General features: G+C 50.3%; 1 protein-coding gene across 2 annotated transcripts in view; it reads right to left on the bottom strand.

The window, feature by feature from the left end:
- The window catches only part of AMD1 (adenosylmethionine decarboxylase 1), a 61,148-nt gene that overhangs the window by 17,365 nt on the left and 20,541 nt on the right, over positions 1-23,242 (bottom strand). For both annotated transcript variants that reach the window (XM_076054408.1, XM_076054407.1), the window contains exons 3-6: positions 11,177-11,263; positions 6,039-6,165; positions 1,805-1,907; positions 65-107 (exon numbers count right to left, since the gene is read on the bottom strand). In XM_076054408.1, coding sequence (XP_075910523.1) covers positions 65-107; positions 1,805-1,907; positions 6,039-6,165; positions 11,177-11,263 — 360 coding nt within the window. The remainder of the gene's footprint in view (positions 1-64; positions 108-1,804; positions 1,908-6,038; positions 6,166-11,176; positions 11,264-23,242) is intronic.

The raw sequence follows: 23,242 nt of genomic DNA, 5'->3' as shown, positions 1-23,242 counted from the left end.
GTGTGTGTGGGTGTGTGCGCGAGTGTGCCAGCGCGCGTGACCGTGTGCGTGTGAAGGATCTCACCAGCAGTCCTTGTTCATCGGTCCCATACAGTAGGAGGCTCCTCCTGATCCAGACAAAGACACAGACACACACAGTTATGCACACAAACAGTTGCACAACAACAACAACCGCCATTCGACACTAAGTGGCGGTGACGTCACCACGACGCTTGTGCCAGGCTATGTGCACCTTGAGACCACGTGAAGTGTCGATCGCCCGCTGGCAGGAGGTCACGGGGCAGACCCAGGTGCCACGGGTCGACTGACTGAGATGACTGGCTGATGCACCACCTGTGCCCCCTACTGTGCCAACTTGCTGTGCTTTAGCCACCCGGCGCTCCGCTCGTTGTTGTGAGCGTCGCTCCTCCGCCCTCCGTTGTTGTTGGAGGGCGACTGCCTCCAACTGCCCAGTAGCGTCCTTCACGAGCCTCCTCCACAGAGGCCGATCTTGACACCGCTAGTACCAGTCATCGGCAAGTCCACTCAGCTCCACGTCCTCCTGTACCACATAACTCCATCTCTTCTCTAGCCCGTACCGCGCCCGTTTAACCCCCTCGATCCGGCCGAACAAAAGCTGTTTCGGCATGCGGTGGCTGGGCATGCGGGCTACATGACTCAGCCAACGCAGCCTTGCCTGCCGGAGGAGCGCACCGATACTCACCCCGACGCTCACCCCCACCGCACACCCCCACCGCACACCCCCACCGCACACCCCCACCGCACACCCCCACCGCACACCCCCACCGCACACCCCCACCGCACACACCCACTGCACACCCCACACACCTCACACCCCCACACACACCCAGAAGCCCTCCCTGCGCCTAGGGCCTCCAGGCGACTGCAGCCAATTGTAGCGCCGGCACCCAGAGCAGACACAGACCCCCCCAACCACCCCTAAGGGGTTTGTGGTGGTCACTTAAATGTCAATGTCAAGCCACCCGCCCGGGGTGAGCGGCACCAACCGGTTACAAATGTCAGGAATCCCTGAAAGAATTTACAGTGTCAGTAATGATGTGTGGGTCTCTGTGTGGTGAGTCTGTGGGCCTGTGTGGTGAGTCTATGGGTCTCTGTGTGGTGAGTCTGTGGGTCTCTGTGTGATGAGTCTGTGGGTCTCTGTGTGGCGAGTCTGTGGGTCTCTGTGTGGCGAGTCTGTGGGTCTCTGTGTGGTGAGTCTGTGGGTCTCTGTGTGGTGAGTCTGTGGGTCTCTGTGTGGCGAGTCTGTGGGTCTCTGTGTGGTGAGTCTGTGGGTCTCTGTGTGGTGAGTCTGTGGGCCTCTGTGTGGTGAGTCTGTGGGCCTCTGTGTGGTGAGTCTGTGGGCCTCTGTGTGACGAGTCTGTGGGCCTCTGTGTGACGAGTCTGTGGGCCTCTGTGTGACGAGTCTGTGGGCCTCTGTGTGACGAGATTGTGGGTCTCTGTGTGGTGAGTCTGTGGGCCTCCGTGTGATGAGTCTGTGGGCCTCCGTGTGACGAGTCTGTTGGTCTCTGTGTGTGTGCGTCAGCGTGCGTGCCAGCGCGCGTGTCAGCGCGCGTGTCAGCGCGCGTGTGTGTCAGCGCGTGTGTGTCAGCGCGTGTGTGTCAGCGCGTGTGTGTCAGCGCGTGTGTGTCAGCGCGTGTGTGTCAGCGCGTGTGTGTCAGCGCGTGCGTCTGCGTGCGTGCGTGCGCGTCTGCGTGTGCGTGTGTCTGCGTGTGCGTGTGTCTGCGGGTGTCTGCGTGTGCGGGTGTCTGCGTGTGCGGGTGTCTGTGTGTGCCTGTGTGAGTACCAGGCAGAATGTGCTCCAGGAATGCGGCTTCCTCCTGGAAGCTACGGTGAGGGAACTGCTGTGAGCTTGGCTTCAAGAAGTTCTTACGCGAGTAGAAGATCTCCTGACAGTGAGAACCCACACACACAGACACACACACAATGAACACACACACACACACAATAAACACACACACACACAATAAACACACACACACAATAAACACACACACACACACACGCAGACACACTCACAATCAACACACACACAGACAACAACAACAACAACAACAACCGCCATTCGCCACTAAGTGGCGGTGACGTCACCACGACGCTTGTGCCAGGCTATGTGCACCCTGAGGCCACGTGAAGTGTCGAACGCCCGCTGGCAGGAGGTCACGGGGCAGACCCAGGTGCCACGGGTCGACTGACTGAGATGACTGGCTGATGCACCACCTGTGCCCCCTACTGTGCCAACCTGCTGTGCTTTAGCCACCCGGCGCTCCGCTCGTTGTTCTGAGCGTCGCTCCTCCGCCCTCCGTTGTTGTTGGAGGGCAACTGCCTCCAATGCTCAGTAGCATCCTTCACGAGCCTCCTCCACAGAGGCCGATCTTGACACCGCTGGTACCAGTCATCGGCAAGTCCACTCAGCTCCACGTCCTCCTGTACCACATCACTCCATCTCTTCTCTAGCCCGTGCCGCGCCCGCTTAGCCCCCTCAATCCGGCCAAACAAAAGCTGTTTCGGCATGCGGTGGCTGGGCATGCGGGCTACATGACCCAGCCATCGCAGCCTTGCCTGCCGGAGGAGCTCACCGATGGGACCCTGCCCAGATCTTTCAAGGATTTGTGAGCTCCTCACACAATCCAGTCTGGTTAAACCCAGGATGGATCGTAGGCAGGCCAGCCTAAATGTTTCTAACCGGCGAAGATGTTCCATTAGGGGGGTCCACGTTTCGCAAGCATAGAGAAGGGAGGGAATGACCGTGGCCGAGAAGACCTGAAGCTTAGTGCGGAGCGACAGACCAGGTAGCTTCCACACAGCGTTACGCAACCGATGAAAAGATATTGCCGCTCGACTGATTCGGAGTGAGACCTCTGCTGTTAAACTGGAGCCAGTCATAAGCACACTGCCCAGGTATGGCAAACTCTCCACTTTCTCCACAACTGCCCCATCACCGATTGGGAGTTGTGGGGGTGGAGTGTCCGATGGTACAAAATACCCAGGCAGGTGCTTAGTTTTGGTGGGGCTGATGGTAAGGCCCCACCTCTTAGTGGCACGCTCCAGTCTCAGCAGCAGCGTCTCCAACTCCTCCTCTGACTGAGCAGCTATTATCAAATCATCAGCACACATAACGTGGTTGAGCAATAGGGAGCCATCCCTTGACCGCACCAGGGCATCGATCAGCCTCCCATTATATCTGTACCATATGGAGATTCGCCTGGTACAGCTATTGAAGGCTTCACGAACTACATGGTCAAAATAGATGTTAAATAATGTGGGAGCCAGAGGACATCCCTGTCGCACCCCAAGGTGTACAGGGAATGGCTCTGACCTGCTCACCATCATGAAGGTCCTTAATGATCGTGAGCAGAGGGTCAGGTACTCCAAAAGCACGAAGAACGACCCAGAGCCCAGGCCTCCTGATGGTATCATAGGCCTTGACCAGGTCAATAAAGCAGAGATGTAGGTCTTGTTGGAATTCCCTACACCTCTGCTGTAGCAGACGGACAGAAAATATGGCATCTGTGCAGGACCGCCCTTTCCTGAAACCGCATTGGGGCTCCGCAAGCCTCTCCTCAGCGTGCCTGGCAAGGCGATGCTGAATAATCCTTGCCAGGACCTTTCCCGGCACACTGAGGAGTGAGATGCCCCTGTAGTTGTTACAGTCTGTGCGGTCCCCCTTCTTAAAAAGGGGGACCACCAGGGCATCCTTCCAATCCTGCGGAACCCGTCCAGTGGTCCAGACTGTTGTTATGATGTCATATAGGGCAGTCTGTGCACAAACGACACCCTCCCTCAGCATTTCGCTTGGGAGATCATCTCTGCCCGCTGCCTTTCCTGGTCTCAGACTCCGGATCGCCTTCAATACTTCCTCAGCAGATGGAACCTCAGCCAGCCACTCACAGGGGGTGACTTCATCCAATATTTGAGGCACCGCAGCCTCAGCACGGTCATCCTCACTTTGTGCCACGATGTTTTCCTGGCCGAGGGATTTTCCCTCCCCCAGGACCTCACAGAAATGCTCAGCAAATCTGCGAACCTGTTCCTGGGGGTCGGAAATTGGATCACCGTTTTTTCCCCTAATGATGGTAATAGGTGTGGCGCTGCAGGTTACTTTTTTGATGGAGTTAAATAGAGATTTGTGATCACGGGCCACTGAGGCAGACTCCATCTCCTCAGCAACCCGCGACCACCACCCATCCTTGCAGCGCCTCACGGCTCTCCGAACCTCCGAGCGAAGGCTGCGGTAAGCCTCCTCATTCTCTGACGTGGGATTCTGTAGCCGATGACAGTGGGCCTGTCGCTTTTTCTCAACCATCCTGAACAACTCCTCTGTCATCCAGGGTGTCTGGGGAGGTCTGGACCGCGTACCCAGAGCAGCCATTGCAGCTGCATGAGTCACAGTCCTAAACCTCGCCCATTTACCCTCGACATCAGGAGGAGTCGGGGACGATGCCAATCCCAGCCGCAAGCGATGATGAAATTCTCGCTTGCAACTTTCATCAGATAACTGAGACCAGGCCACTTTAGGTTGGAATGGGGTCCTGGGTGTACACCCACCACCGGAGTGGAAGAATGGCAGGCGCATCTTACAGATGACTAGTCGATGGTCAGAGGGCAGATCAGCTCCACGGTAGGTCCTGGTGTCAAGGACATGGGCTCGCATTCGCTGGTCCGTCACTATGTAGTCCAGCAGATGTTCTTGCTTGGACCCGGCATGCATCCATGATGTTGTGTGGATGCGCCGATGCCGGAACAGCGTGTTGGTAATTACAAGCCCATGGGCTGCACAAAAATCTAGCAGCCTCCTACCGTTGTTATTGAGCTGATCTGGCCCATGCCCTCCAATCACTCCAGACCAGGTGCCAGTATCATGACCAACTCGGGCATTGAAGTCACCCAACATGATGACTCTATCCCGAGGGGCCACTTTAGCCAGCACCTGTGACAGGAGGTCATAGAAGGCATCTGACTCATCGGCTTTGCCTGCATCCCTCCACGGATGTTCATCTTCGGTGGGGGCATAAGTAACCACGACCACCACCACTCAACACACACACACACCGACACACACAGACACACCGAAACACACAGACGTGGCGCTAGTTGGTGGCGGCACTAGTCGGCGGCCCTAGTTAGTGCTAGTTAGTAGTAGTTAGTGCTAGTTAGTAGTAGTTAGTGCTAGTTGGTAGTAGTTAGTGCTAGTTAGTAGTAGTTAGTGCTAGTTGGTAGTAGTTAGTGCTATTTAGTAGTTAGTGCTATTTAGTAGTGCTAGTGAGTAGTAGTAAGTGCTAGTGAGTAGTAGTAGTTAGTGCTAGTTAGTAGTAGTTAGTGCTAGTTAGTAGTAGTTAGGGCTATTTAGTAGTTAGTGCTATTTAGTAGTGCTAGTGAGTAGTAGTTAGTGCTAGTGAGTAGTAGTTAGTGCTAGTTAGTACTAGTGAGTAGTAGTTAGTGATAGTACTAGTTGGTGCTAGTGAGTAGTAGTTAGTAGTGGTTAGTAGTAGTTAGTGCTAGTGAGTAGTAGTTAGTGCTAGTGAGTAGTAGTTAGCAGTAGTTAGTTAGTACTGAGTAGTAGTTAGTAGTAGTTAATAGTAGTTAGTGCTAGTTAGTGCTAGTGAGTGCTAGTTAGTGCTAGTGAGTAGTAGTTAGTGCTAGTGAGTAGTAGTTAGTGCTAGTGAGTAGTAGTTAGTGCTAGTGAGTAGTAGTTAGTGCTAGTGAGTAGTAGTTAGTGCTAGTTAAGTGCTAGTTAGTGCTAGTGAGTAGTTAGTTAGTGCTAGTTAGTAGTAGTTTGTGCTAGTTAGTGCTAGTTAGTGCTAGTGAGTAGTAGTTAGTGCTAGTGAGTAGTTAGTTAGTGCTAGTTAGTAGTAATAGTTTGTGATAGTGAAGTGCTAGTTAGTGCTAGTGAGTTAGTAGTTAGTGCTAGTGCTAGCTAGGTGCTGCTAGCTAGGTGCTAGTTGGTAGTTAGTCCTAGTTAAGTGCTAGTTAGTAGTAGTTAGTGCTAGTTAGAGCTAGTTAAGTGTTTGTAGGCCGACCTCGATGTGCGTGAGCCCCGCGTGGCTCTCGGCCAGCTGGAGCAGCGGGCCGAGGGCTCGGAGCAGCAGAGTGGAGCCACAGGTCTTGAGGATCACTCGCCGTGACGACACAAACAAGCTGCTCTCACTGTCAACAACAACAACAACCTGTCAACAACAACCTGTCAACAACAACCTGTCAACAACAACAACCTGTCAACAAAAACAACCTGTCAACAACAACAACACGCCGAGGGCTCGGAGCAGCAGAGTGGAGCCACAGGTCTTGAGGATCACTCGCCGTGACGACACAAACAAGCTGCTCTCACTGTCAACAACAACAACAACCTGTCAACAACAACAACCTGTCACTGTCAACAACAACCTGTCAACAACAACAACAACCTGTCAACAACAACAACAAGTCAACAACAACAACCTGCCAACAACAACAACAACCTGCCAACAACAACAACCTGTCAACAACAACAACAAGTCAACAACAACCTGCTGTCAACAACAACCTGTCAACAACAACAACCTCTCACTGTCAACAACAACACGCCGAGAGCTCGGAGCAGCAGAGTGGAGCCACAGGTCTTGAGGATCACTCGCCGTGACGACACAAACAAGCTGCTCTCACTGTCAACAACAACAACCTGTCAACAACAACAACCTGTCAACAACAACAACCTGTCAACAACAACAACCTGTCAACAACAACAACAACAACCTGTCAACAACAACAACCTGTCAACAACAACAACCTGTCAACAACAACAACAACCTGTCAACAACAACAACCTGTCAACAACAACAACAACAACCTGTCAACAACAACAACAACAACCTCTCAACAACAACAACAACCTCTCAACAACAACAACAACCTCTCACTGTCAACAACAACAACAACAACCTCTCACTGTCAACAACAACAACAACCTCTCACTGTCAACAACAACAACAACCTCTCACTGTCAACAACAACAACAACAACCTGTCAACAACAACAACCTGTCAACAACAACAACCTCTCACTATCAACAACAACAACAACAACAAGCTGCTCTCACTGTCAACAACAACAAGCTGCTTTTACTGTCAACAACAACAACAAGCTGCTCTCACTGTCAACAACAACAACCTGCTGTCAACAACAACAACAACATGCTGCTCTCTGTCAACAAAAACAACCACCTCTCACTGTCAACAACAACAACAACAACCTGCTGCTCTCACTGTCAACAACAACAACCTGCTGTCAACAACAACAACAACACGCTGCTCTCTGTCAACAAAAACAACCACCTCTCACTGTCAACAACAACCTGCTGCTCTCACTGTCAACAACAACCTGCTGTCAACAACAACCTGCTGTCAACAACAACCTCTCACTGTCAACAACAACAACAACAACATGCTGCTCACTGTCAACAACAACAAGCTGCTTTTACTGTCAACAACAACAACAAGCTGCTCTCACTGTCAACAACAACAACCTGCTGTCAACAACAACCTGCTGTCAACAACAACCTCTCACTGTCAACAACAACAAGCTGCTTTTACTGTCAACAACAACAACAACAAGCTGCTCTCACTGTCAATAACAACCTGCTGTCAACAACAAGCTGCTCACTGTCAACAAAAACAACCACCTCTCACTGTCAACAACAACACAGACACTGCTGGTGTAGCGGCTGCAGAAGTGGTAGTGGTAGTTGTAGTAGTGGTGGTGGCAGTAGTGGTGGTTGCAGTAGTGATAGTGGTGGTGGTGGTTGCAGTAGTGATAGTGGTGGTGGCGGTTGCAGTAGTGGTGGTGGTGGCAGCTGCAGTAGTGGTGGTGGTAGTAGTGGTGGTGGTGGTTGTAGTGGTGGTGGTGGTTGTAGTAGTGGTGGTTTCAGTAGTGGTAGTGGTTGTAGTAGTGGTAGTGGTTGTAGTAGTGGTAGTGGTGGTTGTAGTAGTGGTGGTTGCAGTAGTGGTGGTGGTGGTTGCAGTAGTGGTGGCAGCTGCAGTAGTGGTGGTGGTAGTAGTGGTGGTGGTGGTTGTAGTAGTAGTAGTGGTGGTGGTTGTAGTAGTGGTGGTTTCAGTAGTGGTAGTGGTAGTGGTTGTAGTAGTGGTGGTTGTAGTAGTGGTGGTGGTTGTAGTAGTGGTCGTTGTAGTAGTAGTGGTGGTTGCAGTAGTGGTAGTGGTGGTTGTAGTAGTGGTTGTAGTAGTGGTGGTGGTTGTAGTAGTGGTGGTGGTTGTAGCAGTGGTGGTGGTAGTGGTAGTGGTTGTAGTAGTGGTGGTGGTTGTAGTAGTGGTGGTTGTAGTAGTGGTGGTTGCAGTAGTGGTGGTTGCAGTAGCGGTAGTGGTTGTAGTAGTGGTAGTGATGGTGCTTGTAGTAGTGGTAGTGGCGGTTGTAGTAGTAGTGGTGGTAGTAGTGGTGGTGGCGGTTGTAGTAGTGGTAGTAGTGGTGGTGGTTGCAGTGGTGGTAGTAGTGGTTGTGGTTGTAGTGGTGGTAGTAGTGGTGGTGGTTGTAGTGGTGGTTGTAGTAGTGGTGGTGGTATTAGTGGTGGTAGTGGTGGTGGTAGTAGTAGTGGTAGTAGTAGTAGGGGTGGTTATAGTGGTGGTGGTTGTGGTGGTTGTAGTGGTGATAATAGCTGTAGTAGTAGTGGTGGTGGTTGTAGTGGTGGTGGTTGTAGTGGTGGTGGTTGTAGTGGTGGTGGTGGTAGTCCGGCAAAAACAACCCCCACCTCCTCGTGGTGCCGGACGGCAACGCTGTGGTGGGCAGTGCCGTGGGCGGAGGGCCAATTTAGATTTTTGGACATTCCCCTCATGGCGTTTGTGACCACCACAGCGGCCAAATAGGGGCTCTGGATTGATGCGAGGGGCTGGCAACCCCTCCACCTTCAATTAACGACCTTCGCTCGGAGGTTCGGAGAGCCGTGAGGCGCTGCAAGGATGGGTGGTGGTCGCGGGTTGCTGATGAGATGGATTCTGCCTCAGTGGCCCGCGATCACAAATCGCTCTTTAATTCCATCTAAGTAACCTGCAGCGCCACACCTATTACCATCATTAGGGGAAAGAATGGCGATCCAATCTCCGACCCCTAGGAACAGGTTTGCAGATTTGCTGAGCATTTCTGTGAGGTCCTGGGGGAGGGGAAATCCCTCAGGCTGGAAAACGTCATGGGGCAAAGTGGGGATGACCTTGCTGAGGCTCAAATATTGGAGGAGGAAGTCACCCCCTGTGAGTGGCTGGCTGAGGTGCCATCTGTTGAGGAAGTACTGAAGGCGATCCAGAGTCTGAGACCAGGAAAAGCCCCAGGTAGAGATGATCTCCCAAGCCTAATTCTGAGGGAGGGCAGCGTTTGTGCACAGACTGTCCTACATGGCATCATAACAACAATCTGGACCACTGGACGTTTCCGCAGGATTGGAAGGATGCCCTGGTGGTCCCCCTCTTTAAGAAGGGGGACCGCACAGACTAACAACTACAGGGGTATCTCACTCCTCAGTGTGCCGGAAAAGGTCCTGGCAAGGATTATTCAACATCGCCTCGCCAGGCACGCTGTGGAGAGGTTTGCGGAGCCCCAAATGTGGTTTCAGGCCAGGGCGGTCCTGCACAGATGCCATATTTTCGGTCCGTCTGCTACAGCAGAGATGTAGGGAATTCCAACAAGACCTACATCTGCTTTATTGACCTGGTCAAGGCCTATGATGCCATCAGTAGGCCTGGGCTCAGGGTTGTTCTTCATGCTTTCGGAGTCCCTGACTCTCTGGTAACGATCATCAAGGACCTTCATGATAGTGAGTGGGCCCGGGTAAAACTACGTGGCCAGGAGTCTAAGCCATTCCCTGTTCACCTTGGGGTGCGACAGGGATGTCCTCTGGCTCCAACATTATTTAACATCCGTTTCGACCACGTAGTTTGTGAAGCCTTCGATTGCTGTACTGTAGGAATTTACATCTGGAACAGATATAATGGGAGGCTGATCGATGCCAGGGTGCGGTCAAGGGATGGCTCCCTATTGCTCAACCACGTTATGTATGCCGATGATCTGGTGATTGCTGCTCATTCAGAGGAAGAGTTGGAGGCGCTGCTGCTGAACCTGGAGGAGCTTGCCACTAAGAGGTGGGGCCTAACCATCAGCCCCACCAAAACTAAGCACCTGCCAGGGTATTTTGCACCATTGGACACTCCATCCCCACAACTCCCAATTGGTGATAGGGCAGTTGTGTGTGGAGAGAGTGGAGAGTTTCCCTCCATACCTGGGCAGTGTGCTCATGACCGGCTCCGGTTTGACAGCAGAAGTCTCACTTCGAATCAGTCGAGCGGCATTATCTATTCATCGGTTGCATAACGCCGCTGTGTGGAAGCTACCTGGTCTGTCGCTCCGCACGAAGCTTCAGGTCTTCTTGGCCATGGTCATTCCCTCCCTTATCTGGTGGTTGTAGCTGTAGTGGTGGTAGTGGTTGTGGTGGTTGTGGTGGTAGTGGTTGTAGCTGTAGTGATGGTTGTGGTTGTAGTGGTTGTAGCTGTAGTGATGGTTGTGGTTGTAGTGGTGGTGGTTGTAGCTGTAGTGATGGTTGTGGTTGTAGTGGTTGTGGTTGTAGCTGTAGTGATGGTTGTGGTTGTAGTGGTTGTGGTTGTAGTGGTGGTGGTTGTAGCTGTAGTGATGGTTGTGGTTGTAGTGGTGGTGGTTGTAGTGGTGGTGGTTGTAGCTGTAGTGATGGTTGTGGTTGTAGTGGTGGTTGTAGTGGTGGTGGTTGTAGCTGTAGTGATGGTTGTGGTTGTAGTGGTGGTGGTTGTAGCTGTAGTGATGGTTGTGGTTGTAGTGGTGGTGGTTGTAGCTGTAGTGATGGTGGTGGTTGTAGTGGTGGTGGTTGTAGCTGTAGTGATGGTTGTGGTTGTAGTGGTGGTGGTTGTAGCTGTAGTGATGGTTGTGGTGGTGGTTGTAGCTGTAGCGATGGTTGTAGTGGTGGTGGTAGTGGTTGTGATTGTGGTAGTGATTGTCGTGGTGGTATTGGTGTTTTGTATTGGTTGTGGTTGTATTGGTTGTGGTGGTAGCGGTGGCCATGGTGGTCGTGGTGGTTGTAGCGATTGTTGTAGTGGTGGTGGTTGTGATTGTGGTGGTGGTTGTGATTGTGGTAGTGGTTGTGGTGGCGGTTGCTGACCTCAGAATGTAGGCGTCGTGCTGGTCAGTGTGGCTCTCACTCATGATGAGGCAGTGGATCGTCTTCATCAGCTCATCCAGACGGTGCCTAGACAACGCAGACCAAGACAAAGATCCCCCGTGTAGCCTTAACAGACTGTTGGAGCAAGTGGCTGTTACACATATACACACACACACACACCAACAACTGCCATTCGCCACTAAGTGGGGTGACGTCACCACGTCGCTTGTGCCAGGCCATGTGCACCCTGAGGCCACGTGAAGTGTTGAACGCCCGCCGGCAGGAGGTCACGGGGCAGACCCAGCAGGTGCCACGGGCCGGTACAGCCATAATGTAGGAGCCAGAGGACATCCCTGTCGCACCCAAAGGTGAACAGGGAATCGCTTCAACTCCCGAGCACGTAGTTTTACCCGGGCCCACTCACCATCATGAATGATCATGAGCAGAGAGTCAGGGACTCCGAAAGCACGAAAAACAACCCAGAGTCCAGGCCTACTGATGGTATCATAGGCCTTGACCAGGTTAATAAAGCAAAGATGTAGGTCTTGTTGGAATTTCCTACACCTCTGCTGTAGCAGACGGACAGAAAATGGCATCTGTGCAGGACCATCCTTTCCTGAAACCGCATTGAGGCTCCGCAAGCCTCTCCTCAGCGTGCCTAGGAAGACGATGTTGAATAATCCTTGCCAGGACCTTTCCCGGCACACTGAGGAGTGAGATGCCCCTGTAGTTGTTACAGTCTGTGCAGTCCCCCTTCTTAAAGAGGAGGACCACCAGGGCATCCTTCCAGTCCTTCGGAACCCGTCCAGTGGCCCAGACTGTTGTTATGATGTCATGTAGGGCAGTCTGTGCACAAACGCCACCCTCCCTCAGCATTTCGCTTGGGAGATCATCTCTGCCCGGTGCCTTTCCTGGTCTCAGACTCTGGATCGCCTTCTGTACTTCCTCAACAGATGGCACCTCAGCCAGCCACTCACAGGGGGTGACTTCCTCCTCCAATATTTGAGCCTCAGCAAGGTCATCCCCACTTTGCCCCATGACGTTTTCCAGCCTGAGGGATTTCCCCTCCCCCAAGACCTCACAGAAATGCTCGGCAAGTCTGCAAACCTGTTACTGGGGGTCGGAGATTGGATCGCCATTCTTTCCACTCATAATGGTATTAGGTGTGGCCGCTGCAGGTTACTTTTTTGACACAGTTCAAAGGTGATTTGTCATCATGGGCCACCGAGGCAGATTCCATCTCCTCAGCAACCCGCGACCACCACCCATCCTTGCAGCACCTCACGGCTCTCCAAACCTCCGAGCGAAGGGTGTGGTAAGCCTCCGCATTCTCTGACGTGGGATGCTGTAGACGATGAGAGTGGGCCTGTCGCTTTTTCTCAGCCATCCTGAACACCTCCTCCGTCAGCCAGGGTCTCTGGGGAGGTCTGGACTGTGTACCCAAAGCAGCCATTGCAGCTGCATGAGCCACAGTCCTAAACCTCGCCCATTTACCCTCGACATCAGGAGGAAGGAGGGAACGGGACGATGCCAGCCCCCAGCTGTAAGCGACGATTAAATTATTGCTGGCAACTTTCGTCAGCTAGCTGAAACCAGGCCATTGTGGGTTTGAATGGGGTCCTGGATGTACACCCACCACAAATACGCACAGACACACACCAAACACTAAGAAAAAAGGTCCCCCGTGTAGCCTGTGACAGACTGTAGGTGAAAGTGCTGTTAGTGAGTAGCAGTGCCTATGACGGCTACCGGCACTGTGGCAACACACAGAGGGGGTGGGTGGCTAGCACCACCACGCCCGGCCGCCTTTGTCTCTCCCCCAGCGCTAGCGATGTTCACTACACCACCACCGCTACATCACCACCACCACACCACTACTACACCACCACCGCTACACCACCACACCACTACTACACCACACCATTACTACACCACGACCACTACCACTACTACACCACCACCACACCACTACTACACCACCACCAAACCACTACTACACCACCACCAAACCACTACTACACCACCGCTACACCACTGCTACACCACCACCACCACACCACTGCTACACCACCACCACCACACCACTGCTACACCACCACCACACCACCGCTACACCACCACCACCACCACACCACTGCTACACCACCACCACCACCACACCACTGCTACACCACCACCACCACACCACTGCTACACCACCACCACCACACCACTGCTACACCACCACCACCACACCACTGCTACACCACCACCACCACACCACTGCTACACCACCACCACCACCACACCACTGCTACACCACCACCACCACCACACCACTGCTACACCACCACCACACCACTGCTACACCACCACCACACCACTGCTACACCACCACCACTACCACACCACTGCTACACCACCACTACTACACCACCACACCACTACTACACCACCACCGCTACACCAGGGTACTCATTTGATGCCGAGTCTACCTAGGGGAGGAGGCCCAGGGGTCTCTGCTGGGTTCGTAGCGCAGCGTGGCGCTGACCGCTGCGCCACCGCTCCTCGTCCACGACAACAAGACCCAGGATGTTTACGTCTTCACACACACACGGCAAAATAAACTAAACTATTTAAATTTTACCAGGGTATAAGCCCCCCGCTGAGCTGCCGTGTAGCTACTTTTTCAGAAGCGGCCTGGCCATCACAAACGATGGTAGCTCAAGCGAGTGGCGGCTTTTCATCATCAATCATCATCATCATGTGGACGTCTACAGCAGCAGACAAATGCGCGTGGTGACGCCGATTCTAAAATGTGTAGGGGGAAAAACATCGGAGGACCTGGACAAATATTCACGTGACCATCACGTGGAGAGTGAGAGAGTGAGATGCAGACGCCAAATATACAGCAGCAGCAGGCGGCATGGTCAGGGTCGGGATCGAACCTACAACCTCCTGTGTACCAGGCGAGGTAGTTAACATCTCCTAGCCACCATGGCGTCAGGGTCGGGGTGAGTGGGTGGGTGGGGGAGTGAGTGGTTTGGTGGGGGAGTGAGTGGGTGGGTGGGGGAGTGACTGGTTGGGTGGGGGAGTGAGTGGTTGGGTGGGGAGTGAGTGGGTGGGTGGTAAGGTGAGTGGGTGGTAAGGTGAGTGTGTGTGGTAAGGTGAGTGGGTGTGCGGTAAGGTGACTGGGTGTGTGTGTGGTAAGGTGAGTGGGTGAGTGTGTGTGGTAAGGTGAGTGGGTGAGTGTGTGGTAAGGTGAGTGGGTGAGTGTGTGGTAAGGTGAGTGGCTGAATGTGTGGTAAGGTGAGTGGGTAAGTGTGTAGTCAGGCAAGTTGGTTTTAAGGTGAGTGAGTGGGTGGTTTGGTGGTCAGGTGAGTGGATGGGTGGCAAGTTGAGTAGGTAGGTGGTTAGGTGAGTGTGTGATAAGGTGAGTGGTTAGGTGGTTCGGTGAGTGGTAAGGTGAGTGGGTGGGTGTATGGTAAGATGAGTAGGTGGGTGTGTAGTAAGATGAGTGGGTGAGCTGTTTATAGATGTCAGGTGCCCCAGGGATATGCAGGTGGGTAATTGGACAGACCAACAACAACCACACCCCATGTACACAAAGAAATATCCCCCTCGTGTAGCTTGTAACAGGCTGTTGGGGCAAGTGCTGTTAGCGAGCACCTATGAAGGCTACCGGCTCCGTGGCACACGAGGGGGTGGGTGGCCAGCACCACGCCCGGCCGCCTTTGTCTCCCCAGTGGTGATGTTTACTACACACCGCACCAGGTACTCATTTGAGGCCGGGGGAGGCCCAGGACGGGTTCGGATAATCGTCGCTGGTGGTGTTGGCCATGAGCGAGAATCGAACTCGGGTCGCCGGGTTCGTAACGCAGCGTAGCGCTAACCGCTACTACACTACCGCTCCCCACGCACACACACACACGTGCACACACACAGATACATAGAGACCCGTAGCCTAAACTAACCTCGGAGATCGAACGCACCAGAACTCGAACAAATCGGTGTTTCCGAACAATTTTGTTGCCCCGGTACACCGAACGAGAATCGGAGGGTCCCACGGGCAATCGCGTCCTGAAAGAACCCATTAGGCTGAGACTCGCGGTGGCCCAACAGCGTGCAAGACGCTGGCCCAGACAATAACACCACCACCACCACCACCACCTCATCACCACCTCATCACCACCTTACACTCAAGCCATCAACTCTCCTTACTACAGGTAAAGTGAAGTTCAATGTTCACTTATTTCATTTATTTATTGCGTTTCTTGTTTTTTTGCGTGATCTTACACGTGCAAGTACTGCGAACTTCGTGTAAAAATATTCTTGGTTCTTTCGGTAAAGTCACCACGTAGAAGGGAAACAATACGATAAGAAAAATATAAAACAATAAAATTCTCACGACGTTTCGACTGCAGCGCAAGCAATCATCATCAGGTGCGAAAACCACAGCAAGAAAATTTGAAAAAAAGTGGCGGTCATTTTTAACGTCGCGAGAATTTTATTGTTTTATATTTTTATTATTGTATCGTTTCCCTTCTACGTGGTGACTTTACCGAAAGAACCAAGAATATGAACCCCTGCAGTCACGAGAGCTTTAAATAAAAAAATAATTCGCGTAAAAATGCTTTATAAATGAGAGTTTACTTGTTCCTGGAACCAATTAATGTCATGTACATTAATTCTTATGGGGGGGGGGGATTAAATCGGTGTTCGAACGGCCTTCTGGAACGAATTAAATTCGATCTCCAGGCTACCACTAATTTTTACTTTACAAGGTAGGGCCCCAGACAAAGCTGCTGTTGAGCTCTCTTCAGAAGCGAGCTGCCCATCACAGACAATAGCAGCTCAACCGCTCAGCGTCGTCATCACGTGGACATTGATAGCAGCAGCCAAAATAATCTAAACGCATAGACACCCACAGAGATACACAGAGACCCATAGAGATACACAGAGACACACAGAGATACACAGAGACCCATAGAGATACACAGAGACCCATAGAGATACACAGAGACCCATAGAGATACATAGAGACGCATAGAGATACAGACCCATAGAGATACAGACCCATAGAGATACACAGAGATACACAGACGTACAGAGATACACAGAGACCCATAGAGATACACAGAGACCCACAGAGACCCACAGAGATACATAGAGACCCACAGAGATACATAGAGACCCATAGAGATACATAGAGACCCATAGAGATACACAGAGACCCATAGAGATACATAGAGACCCATAGAGATACACAGACCCATAGAGATACATAGACCCATAGAGATACATAGAGACCCATAGAGATACACAGACCCATAGAGATACACAGAGACACATAGAGATACATAGAGACCCATAGAGATACAGAGACGCATAGAGATACATAGAGACCCATAGAGATACACAGAGACGAATAGAGATACATAGAGACCCATAGAGATACATAGAGACGCATAGAGATACATAGAGATACACAGAGACGCGTAGAGATACATAGAGACCCATAGAGATACACAGACGCTTAGAGGTACAGAGACACATTAACTCAGTGTCTGTTGTTGTCGTTGATGTATCCTCAAATCTTGTAACTCAATGTTAACCCACTTCCCAATGTGGTATCGACTGCATACAAGGTATACTTATGTCATACCGATGACAGTACTATATTCTATCATTAAAAAAATATATATTTTTAAACATTCTTTTTTATATGCTATGTTTCGGCTTGGGTCTAATTGTCCACGCTCAACTGACGTTGGCTGTAAATCACCACAGTCCCTTACGTTGTGGCAAGCTTCGGGCCACTTCCTGGAGTCGTGGAGTTCTGCCATTACTAGGAGGGTACATTTCATTAAAGAGTTTAACACGTAGGCTTTCGCGACCAATATTATTCATAATAAAGGTTTTTGGGTTAGATCGCGTTATTTATAAACGTGTCGTAACCCTCCACCACCCGACACAGCCAAACAGTAAGAAGTGTAAATTTTGATTTAAAGCTTTCGTGACTGCAGTAATTCATATTCTTAGTTTTTTCGGTAAAGTCACGTTGAAGAGAAACAACAAAATAATAAAATATATATAAAACAATAAAAAATTCTCACGACGTTTCGACCATAACTCAAACGGTCATCTTCAGGTGTGTTGGTTTGCATAAATTTATTCTTAAAGGGCGCATTTATTTATTTATAAAAAACGTTAGCGCCACGCGCAGCGATTTGGCAGTTTACCCAGGACCAGTCCATCTATATTCTGAAAAGAGGAGGGGGGAGACGAAATTTTTTTAAAAAATAGAATATAGATGGACTAGTCCTGGGTAAACTGCCAAATCGCTGCGCGTGGCGCAAACGTTTTTTTAAATAAATAAATAAATAAGCCGTTTAAAAATAAATGTATGCAAACCAACACACCTGAAGATGACCGTTTGAGTTATGGTCGAAACGTCGTGAGAATTTATTGTTTTATATATATTTTATTATTTTGTTGTTTCTCTTCAACGTGACTTTACCGAAAAAACTAAGATTATAATAGTAAGAAGTGTGTCACGTTGGTTTTAAGGTGAGTGGGTGGTTTGGTGGTCAGGTGAGTGGATGGGTGGCAAGGTGAGTAGGTAGGTGGTTAGGTGAGTGTGTGATAAGGTGAGTGGTTAGGTGGTTTCGGTGTGTGGTAAGGTGAGTGGGTGAGTGTGTGGTAAGGTGAGTGGGTGAGTGTGTGGTAAGGTGAGTGGGTGAGTGTGTGGTAAGGTGAGTAGGTGGGTGGGTGGTAAGGCGAGTGGGTGTGTGGTAAGGTGAGTGGGTGAGTGTGTGGTAAGGTGAGTGGGTGAGTGTGTGGTAAGGTGAGTAGGTGGGTGGGTGGTAAGGCGAGTGGGTGTGTGGTAAGGTGAGTGGGTGAGTGTGGGTGGTAAGGTGAGTAGGTGGGTGGGTGGTAAGGTGAGTGGGTGAGTGTGTGTGGTAAGGTGAGTAGGTGGGTGGGTGGTAAGGTGAGTGGGTGAGTGTGTGGTAAGGTGAGTGGGTGAGTGGGTGGTAAGGTGAGTGGGTGAGTGTGTGGTAAGGTGAGTGGGTGAGTGTGTAGTCAGGCAAGTTGGTTTTAAGGTGAGTGGGTGGGTGGTTTGGTGGTCAGGTGAGTGGATGGGTGGCAAGGTGAGTAGGTAGGTGGTTAGGCGAGTGTGTGATAAGGTGAGTGGTTAGGTGTGTAGTAAGATGAGTGGGTGAGTACAACTAATTACTAATCTACAACTCATTACTAATCATAACCATTGACTGATTACCAATCGATTATATAATTACAATACCCCCCCTCCCGCCTCAAATCACTGCACCTGCATGAGTTAAATGATGACGTCACCTTGCTGCTGCTCTATTTCAGACCGGGAGTAAGTGGAGAGGGCTTTACCATTCTGGAGAATTGCCCGATGATGCTGGATGTAATTACCAGCGAAACGTCATACTCAAATTTTAAATTATGTTGATTCACTCTTCAACACACCGGTGGGCTAAAGTAGTGAACTATTTGTCCTTTGTAAATGTGACACTTTTTACTGTTTTGCCGTGTCGGGTGGTGGAGGGTTACGACACATTTAAAAATAATGCGACCTAACCCACAAACATTTATTATCATTAAAGAGTGTTTAAAAAAAGTTTCTTTAAATATTACTTTTTACTTTACCAGGTAACTACACACGGACCTAAGCAGTTAATTTACAGAGGCGAGTTGGCCAACATGTCCACGTGCTGCTCATCATCGCCACGTGGACATTTTAGCAGCCAAATCATCAACATAATCTAGGAAAAGTTACCAAACTTTAAAGTTCAATATTTTTTATTTTACCAGATAAGGCCCTGCTGAGCTGCTATGTAGGAGCTCAGTGAGTTCAAAATTATTGCAGCTCAACCTCGTAGCTGATAATGATCATCATAGTACAGAATATAGTAGTGTATAGTAGTGTACAGTAGTGTAGTGTATAGTAGTGTAGTGTATAGTGTCGTGTATAGTAGTGTAGTGTATACAGTGAGGGGAAAAAAGTATTTGATCCCCTGCTGATTTTGTACGTTTGCCCACTGACAAAGAAATGATCAGTCTATAATTTTAATGGTAGGTTTATTTGAACAGTGAGAGACAGAATAACAACAAAATCCGGAAAAACGCATGTCAAAAATGTTATAAATTGATTTGCATTTTAATGAGGGAAATAAGTATTTGACCCCCTCTCAATCAGAAAGATTTCTGGCTCCCATGTGTCTTTTATACAGGTAACAAGCTGAGTTTAGGAGCACTCTTAAAGGGAGTGCTCCTAATATCAGCTTGCCACGTGAACTCCGGGATAAAAAGGCTCAACTAATCGAGTCTCTCACCTTTCTGAAGAGATGCCGCGACTCTAAGGTAATACCAACCGCATTTACACTAACCTCTGCTGCTGCAACTTCTCTCAATGCCAATCACTCAGCCATTTCAATGATAAATTATATGCTAATTCCTTTGTCAAGGCGCTTTGTTTCTTCTCACACAGCTTAAAGGTCGCGATCTGAGCGTGGCTTTTTCACTCCAGCGCTGTCCTCCAGACAGTCTCGTCCCTTCACCTGATGAAGGCCGCTTGTGTTGTGGCCGAAACGTCGTGAGAATATTATTGTGTTATTTTATTTTATCAATTTATTATTTTATTCTCATTCTACGTGACTTTACCGAAAGAACCAAAGAAGATGGATCCTTGCAGTCACGAAAGCTTTAAATCGAGACTTGGAGATCTGCAAAGAGGAGTGGGACAAAATCCCTCCTGAGGTGTGTGCAAACCTGGTGGCCAACTATAAGAAAACTCTGACCTCTGTGATTGGCAACAAGGGTTTTGCCACCAAGTACTAAGTCATATTTTGCAGAGGGGTCAAATACTTATTTCCCTCGTTAAAATGCAAATCAATTTATAACATTTTTGACATGCGTTTTTCTGGATTTTTGTTGTTGTTATTCTGTCTCTCACCGTTCAAATAAACCTACCATTAAAATTATAGACTGATCATTTTTTTGTCAGTGGGCAAACGCAGTGTAATGTATAGTAGCGTAGTGTATATAGTAGCGTAGTGTATATAGTAGCGTAGTGTATATAGTAGCGTAGTGTATATAGTAGCGTAGTGTATACAGTAGTGTAGTGTCTAGCATAGTGTATAGCGTAGTGTATATAGTAGCGTAGCGTAGTGCATAGTGTATAGCGTAGTGTGTAGTGTATAGCGTAGTGTGTAGCGTATAGTAGCGTTGTCTATAGTAGTATATTGAATCGCGTAGTGTATAATAGCGTAGTGTATAGTAACATAGTAGAGTGCATAGCGTAGTGTATAGCGTAGTGAATAGTAGCGTTGTGTACAGTAGAATATTAAATAGCGTAGTGTATAATGTAGCATATAGTAGCGTAGCTTATCGGAGTGTCGCATCTGAAAGCGATGCGCAATGATGCAATGACCACCGCCTTTTTTCAATGGCTGAGCAAAAAGCCGATGCTATTGAAATATGACGTCTGCATTAGGTGGAGCTGTGTGTGTGTCTGTATGTCCGTGTGTGTGTCCGTCTGTGTGTCTGTGTGAGAGTATTAAAAATGTATGCGGCCAGGCATCCGCACGTGCGTGTGTGTGTGTGACTGTGTCAGAGAGCGTCTTAATTATTCATGCGTGTGCATTATGTGTGTGTAGGTGTCCGTCCGTGTGTGCTAAGTGTGGAACTTTTAGCGTGAGTGTTGTATGTGTGTCTGTGTGTGTTGTCTGTGTGTGTGTGTTGTCTGTGCATGTGTGTTGTCTGTGCATGTGTGTTGTCTGTGCATGTGTGTTGTCTGTGCATGTGTGTTGTCTGTGCGTGTGTGTGTTGGTCATGATGCTGGCACCTGGTCTGGAGTGATTGGAGGGCATGGGCCAGATCAGCTCAATAACAACGGCAGGAGGCTGCTAGATTTTTGTGCAGCCCATGGGCTTGTAATTACCAACACGCTTTTCTGGCATCGGCACATCCACACAGCATCATGGATGCATGCCGGATCCAAGCAAGAACATCTGCTGGACTACATAGTGACGGACCAGCGGATGCGAGCCCATGTCCTTGACACCGGGACCTACCGTGGAGCTGATATGCCCTCTGACCATCGACTAGTAATCTGTAAGATGCGCCTGCCATTCTTCCACTCCGGTGGTGGGTGTACACCCAGGACCCCATTCCAACCTAAAGTGGCCTGGTCTCAGTTATCTGATGAAAGTTGCAAGCAAGAATTTCATCATCGTATGCGGCTGGGGTTGGCATCGTCCCCCACTCCTCTTGTAGTCGAGGGTAAATGGGTGAGGTTTAGGACTGACTCATGCAGCTGCAATGGCTGCTTTGGGTACGCGGTCCAGACCTCCCCAGAGATCCTGGCTGACAGAGGAGGTGTTCAGGATGGTTGAGAAAAAGCGACAGGCCCACTGTCATCGGCTACAGAATCCCACGTCAGAGAATGAGGAGGCATACCGCAGCCTTCGCTCGGAAGTTCGGAGTGCCGTGAGGCGCTGCAAGGATGGGTGGTGGTCGTGGGTTGCTGAGGAGATGAGTCTGCCACAGTGGCCCGCGATCACAAATCTCTATTTAACTCCATCAAAAAAGTAACCTGCAGCGCCACACCTATTACCATCATTAGGGGAAAAAACGGTGATTCAATCTCCGACCCCCATGAACAGGTTTGCAGATTTGCTGAGCATTTCTGTGAGGTCCTGGGGGAGGGAAAAATCCCTCAGCCGGGAAAACATTATGGCACAAAGTGAGGATGACCCTGCTGAGTCTGCGGTGCCTCAAATATTGGAAGAAGTCACCCCCTGTGAGTGGCTGGCTGAGGTGCCATCTGTTGAGGAAGTACTGAAGGCGATCCGGAGTCTGAGACCAGGAAAGGCACCGGGTAGAGATGATCTCCCAAGCGAATGCTGAGGGAGGGTGGCGTTTGTGCACAGACTGCCCTATAGGACATCATAACAACAGTCTGGATCACTGGACAGGTTCCGTAAGATTGGAAGGATGCCCTGGTGGTCCCCCTCTTTAAGAAGGGGGACTGCACAGACTGTAACAACTACAGGGGCATTTCACGCCTCAGTGTGCCAGGAAAGGTCCTGGCAAGGATTATTCAACATCGCCTTGCCAGGCACGCTGACGAGAGGCTTGCGGAGCCCCAATGTGGTTTCAGGAAAGGGCGGTCCTGCACAGATGCCATATTTTCTGTCCGTCTGCTACAGCAGAGGTGTAGGGAATTCCAACAAGACCTACAACTCTGCATTATTGATCTGGTCAAGGCCTATGATACCATCAGTAGGCCTGGGCTCCGGGTTGTTCTTCGTGCTTTTGGAGTCCCTGACCCTCTGCTCACGATCATTAAGGACCTTCATGATGGTCAGCGGGCCCAGCTAAATCTACGTGGCTGGGAGTCAGAGCCATTCCCTGTACACCTTGGGGTGCGACAGGGATGTCCTCTGGCTCCCACATTATTTAACATCTATTTTGACCACGTAGTTCGTGAAGCCTTCAATAGCTGTACCAGGGGAATCTCCATTTGGTACAGATATAATGGGAGGCTGATCGATGCCCGGGTGCGGTTCAAGGGATGGCTCCTTATTACTCAACCACGTTATGTATGCCGATGATCTGGTAATAGCTGCTCATTCAGAGGAGGAGTTGGAGACGCTGCTGCTGAGACTGGAGTATGCCACTAAGAGATGGGGCCTTACCATCAGCCCCACCAAAACTAAGCACCTGCCTGGGTATTTTATACCATCGGACACAACCCCCACAACTCCCAATCGGTGATGGGGCAGTTGAGGAGAGAGTGGAGATTTTCCCATACCTGGGCAGTGTGCTTATGACCGGCTCCAGTTTAACAGCAGAGGTCTCACTCCGAATCAGTCGAGCGGCAAGATCTTTTCATCGGTTGCGTAACGCTATGTGGAAGCTACCTGGTCTGTCGCTCCGCACTAAGCTTCAGGTCTTCTCAGCCACGGTCATTCCCTCCCTTCTCTACGCTTGCGAAACGTGGACCCCCGTAATGGAACATCTTCGCCGGTTAGAAACATTTAGGCTAGCCTGCCT

This window comes from Petromyzon marinus, chromosome 66, assembly GCF_048934315.1.
Source record: "Petromyzon marinus isolate PM22_M1 ecotype Great Lakes invasive population chromosome 66, UKy_Petmar_22M1.pri1.0, whole genome shotgun sequence".
NCBI classification, from domain to species: domain Eukaryota; kingdom Metazoa; phylum Chordata; class Hyperoartia; order Petromyzontiformes; family Petromyzontidae; genus Petromyzon; species Petromyzon marinus.
The sequence above is the reverse complement of the archived record's forward strand: the minus strand, read 5'-3'. Positions and strand labels throughout refer to the sequence as shown.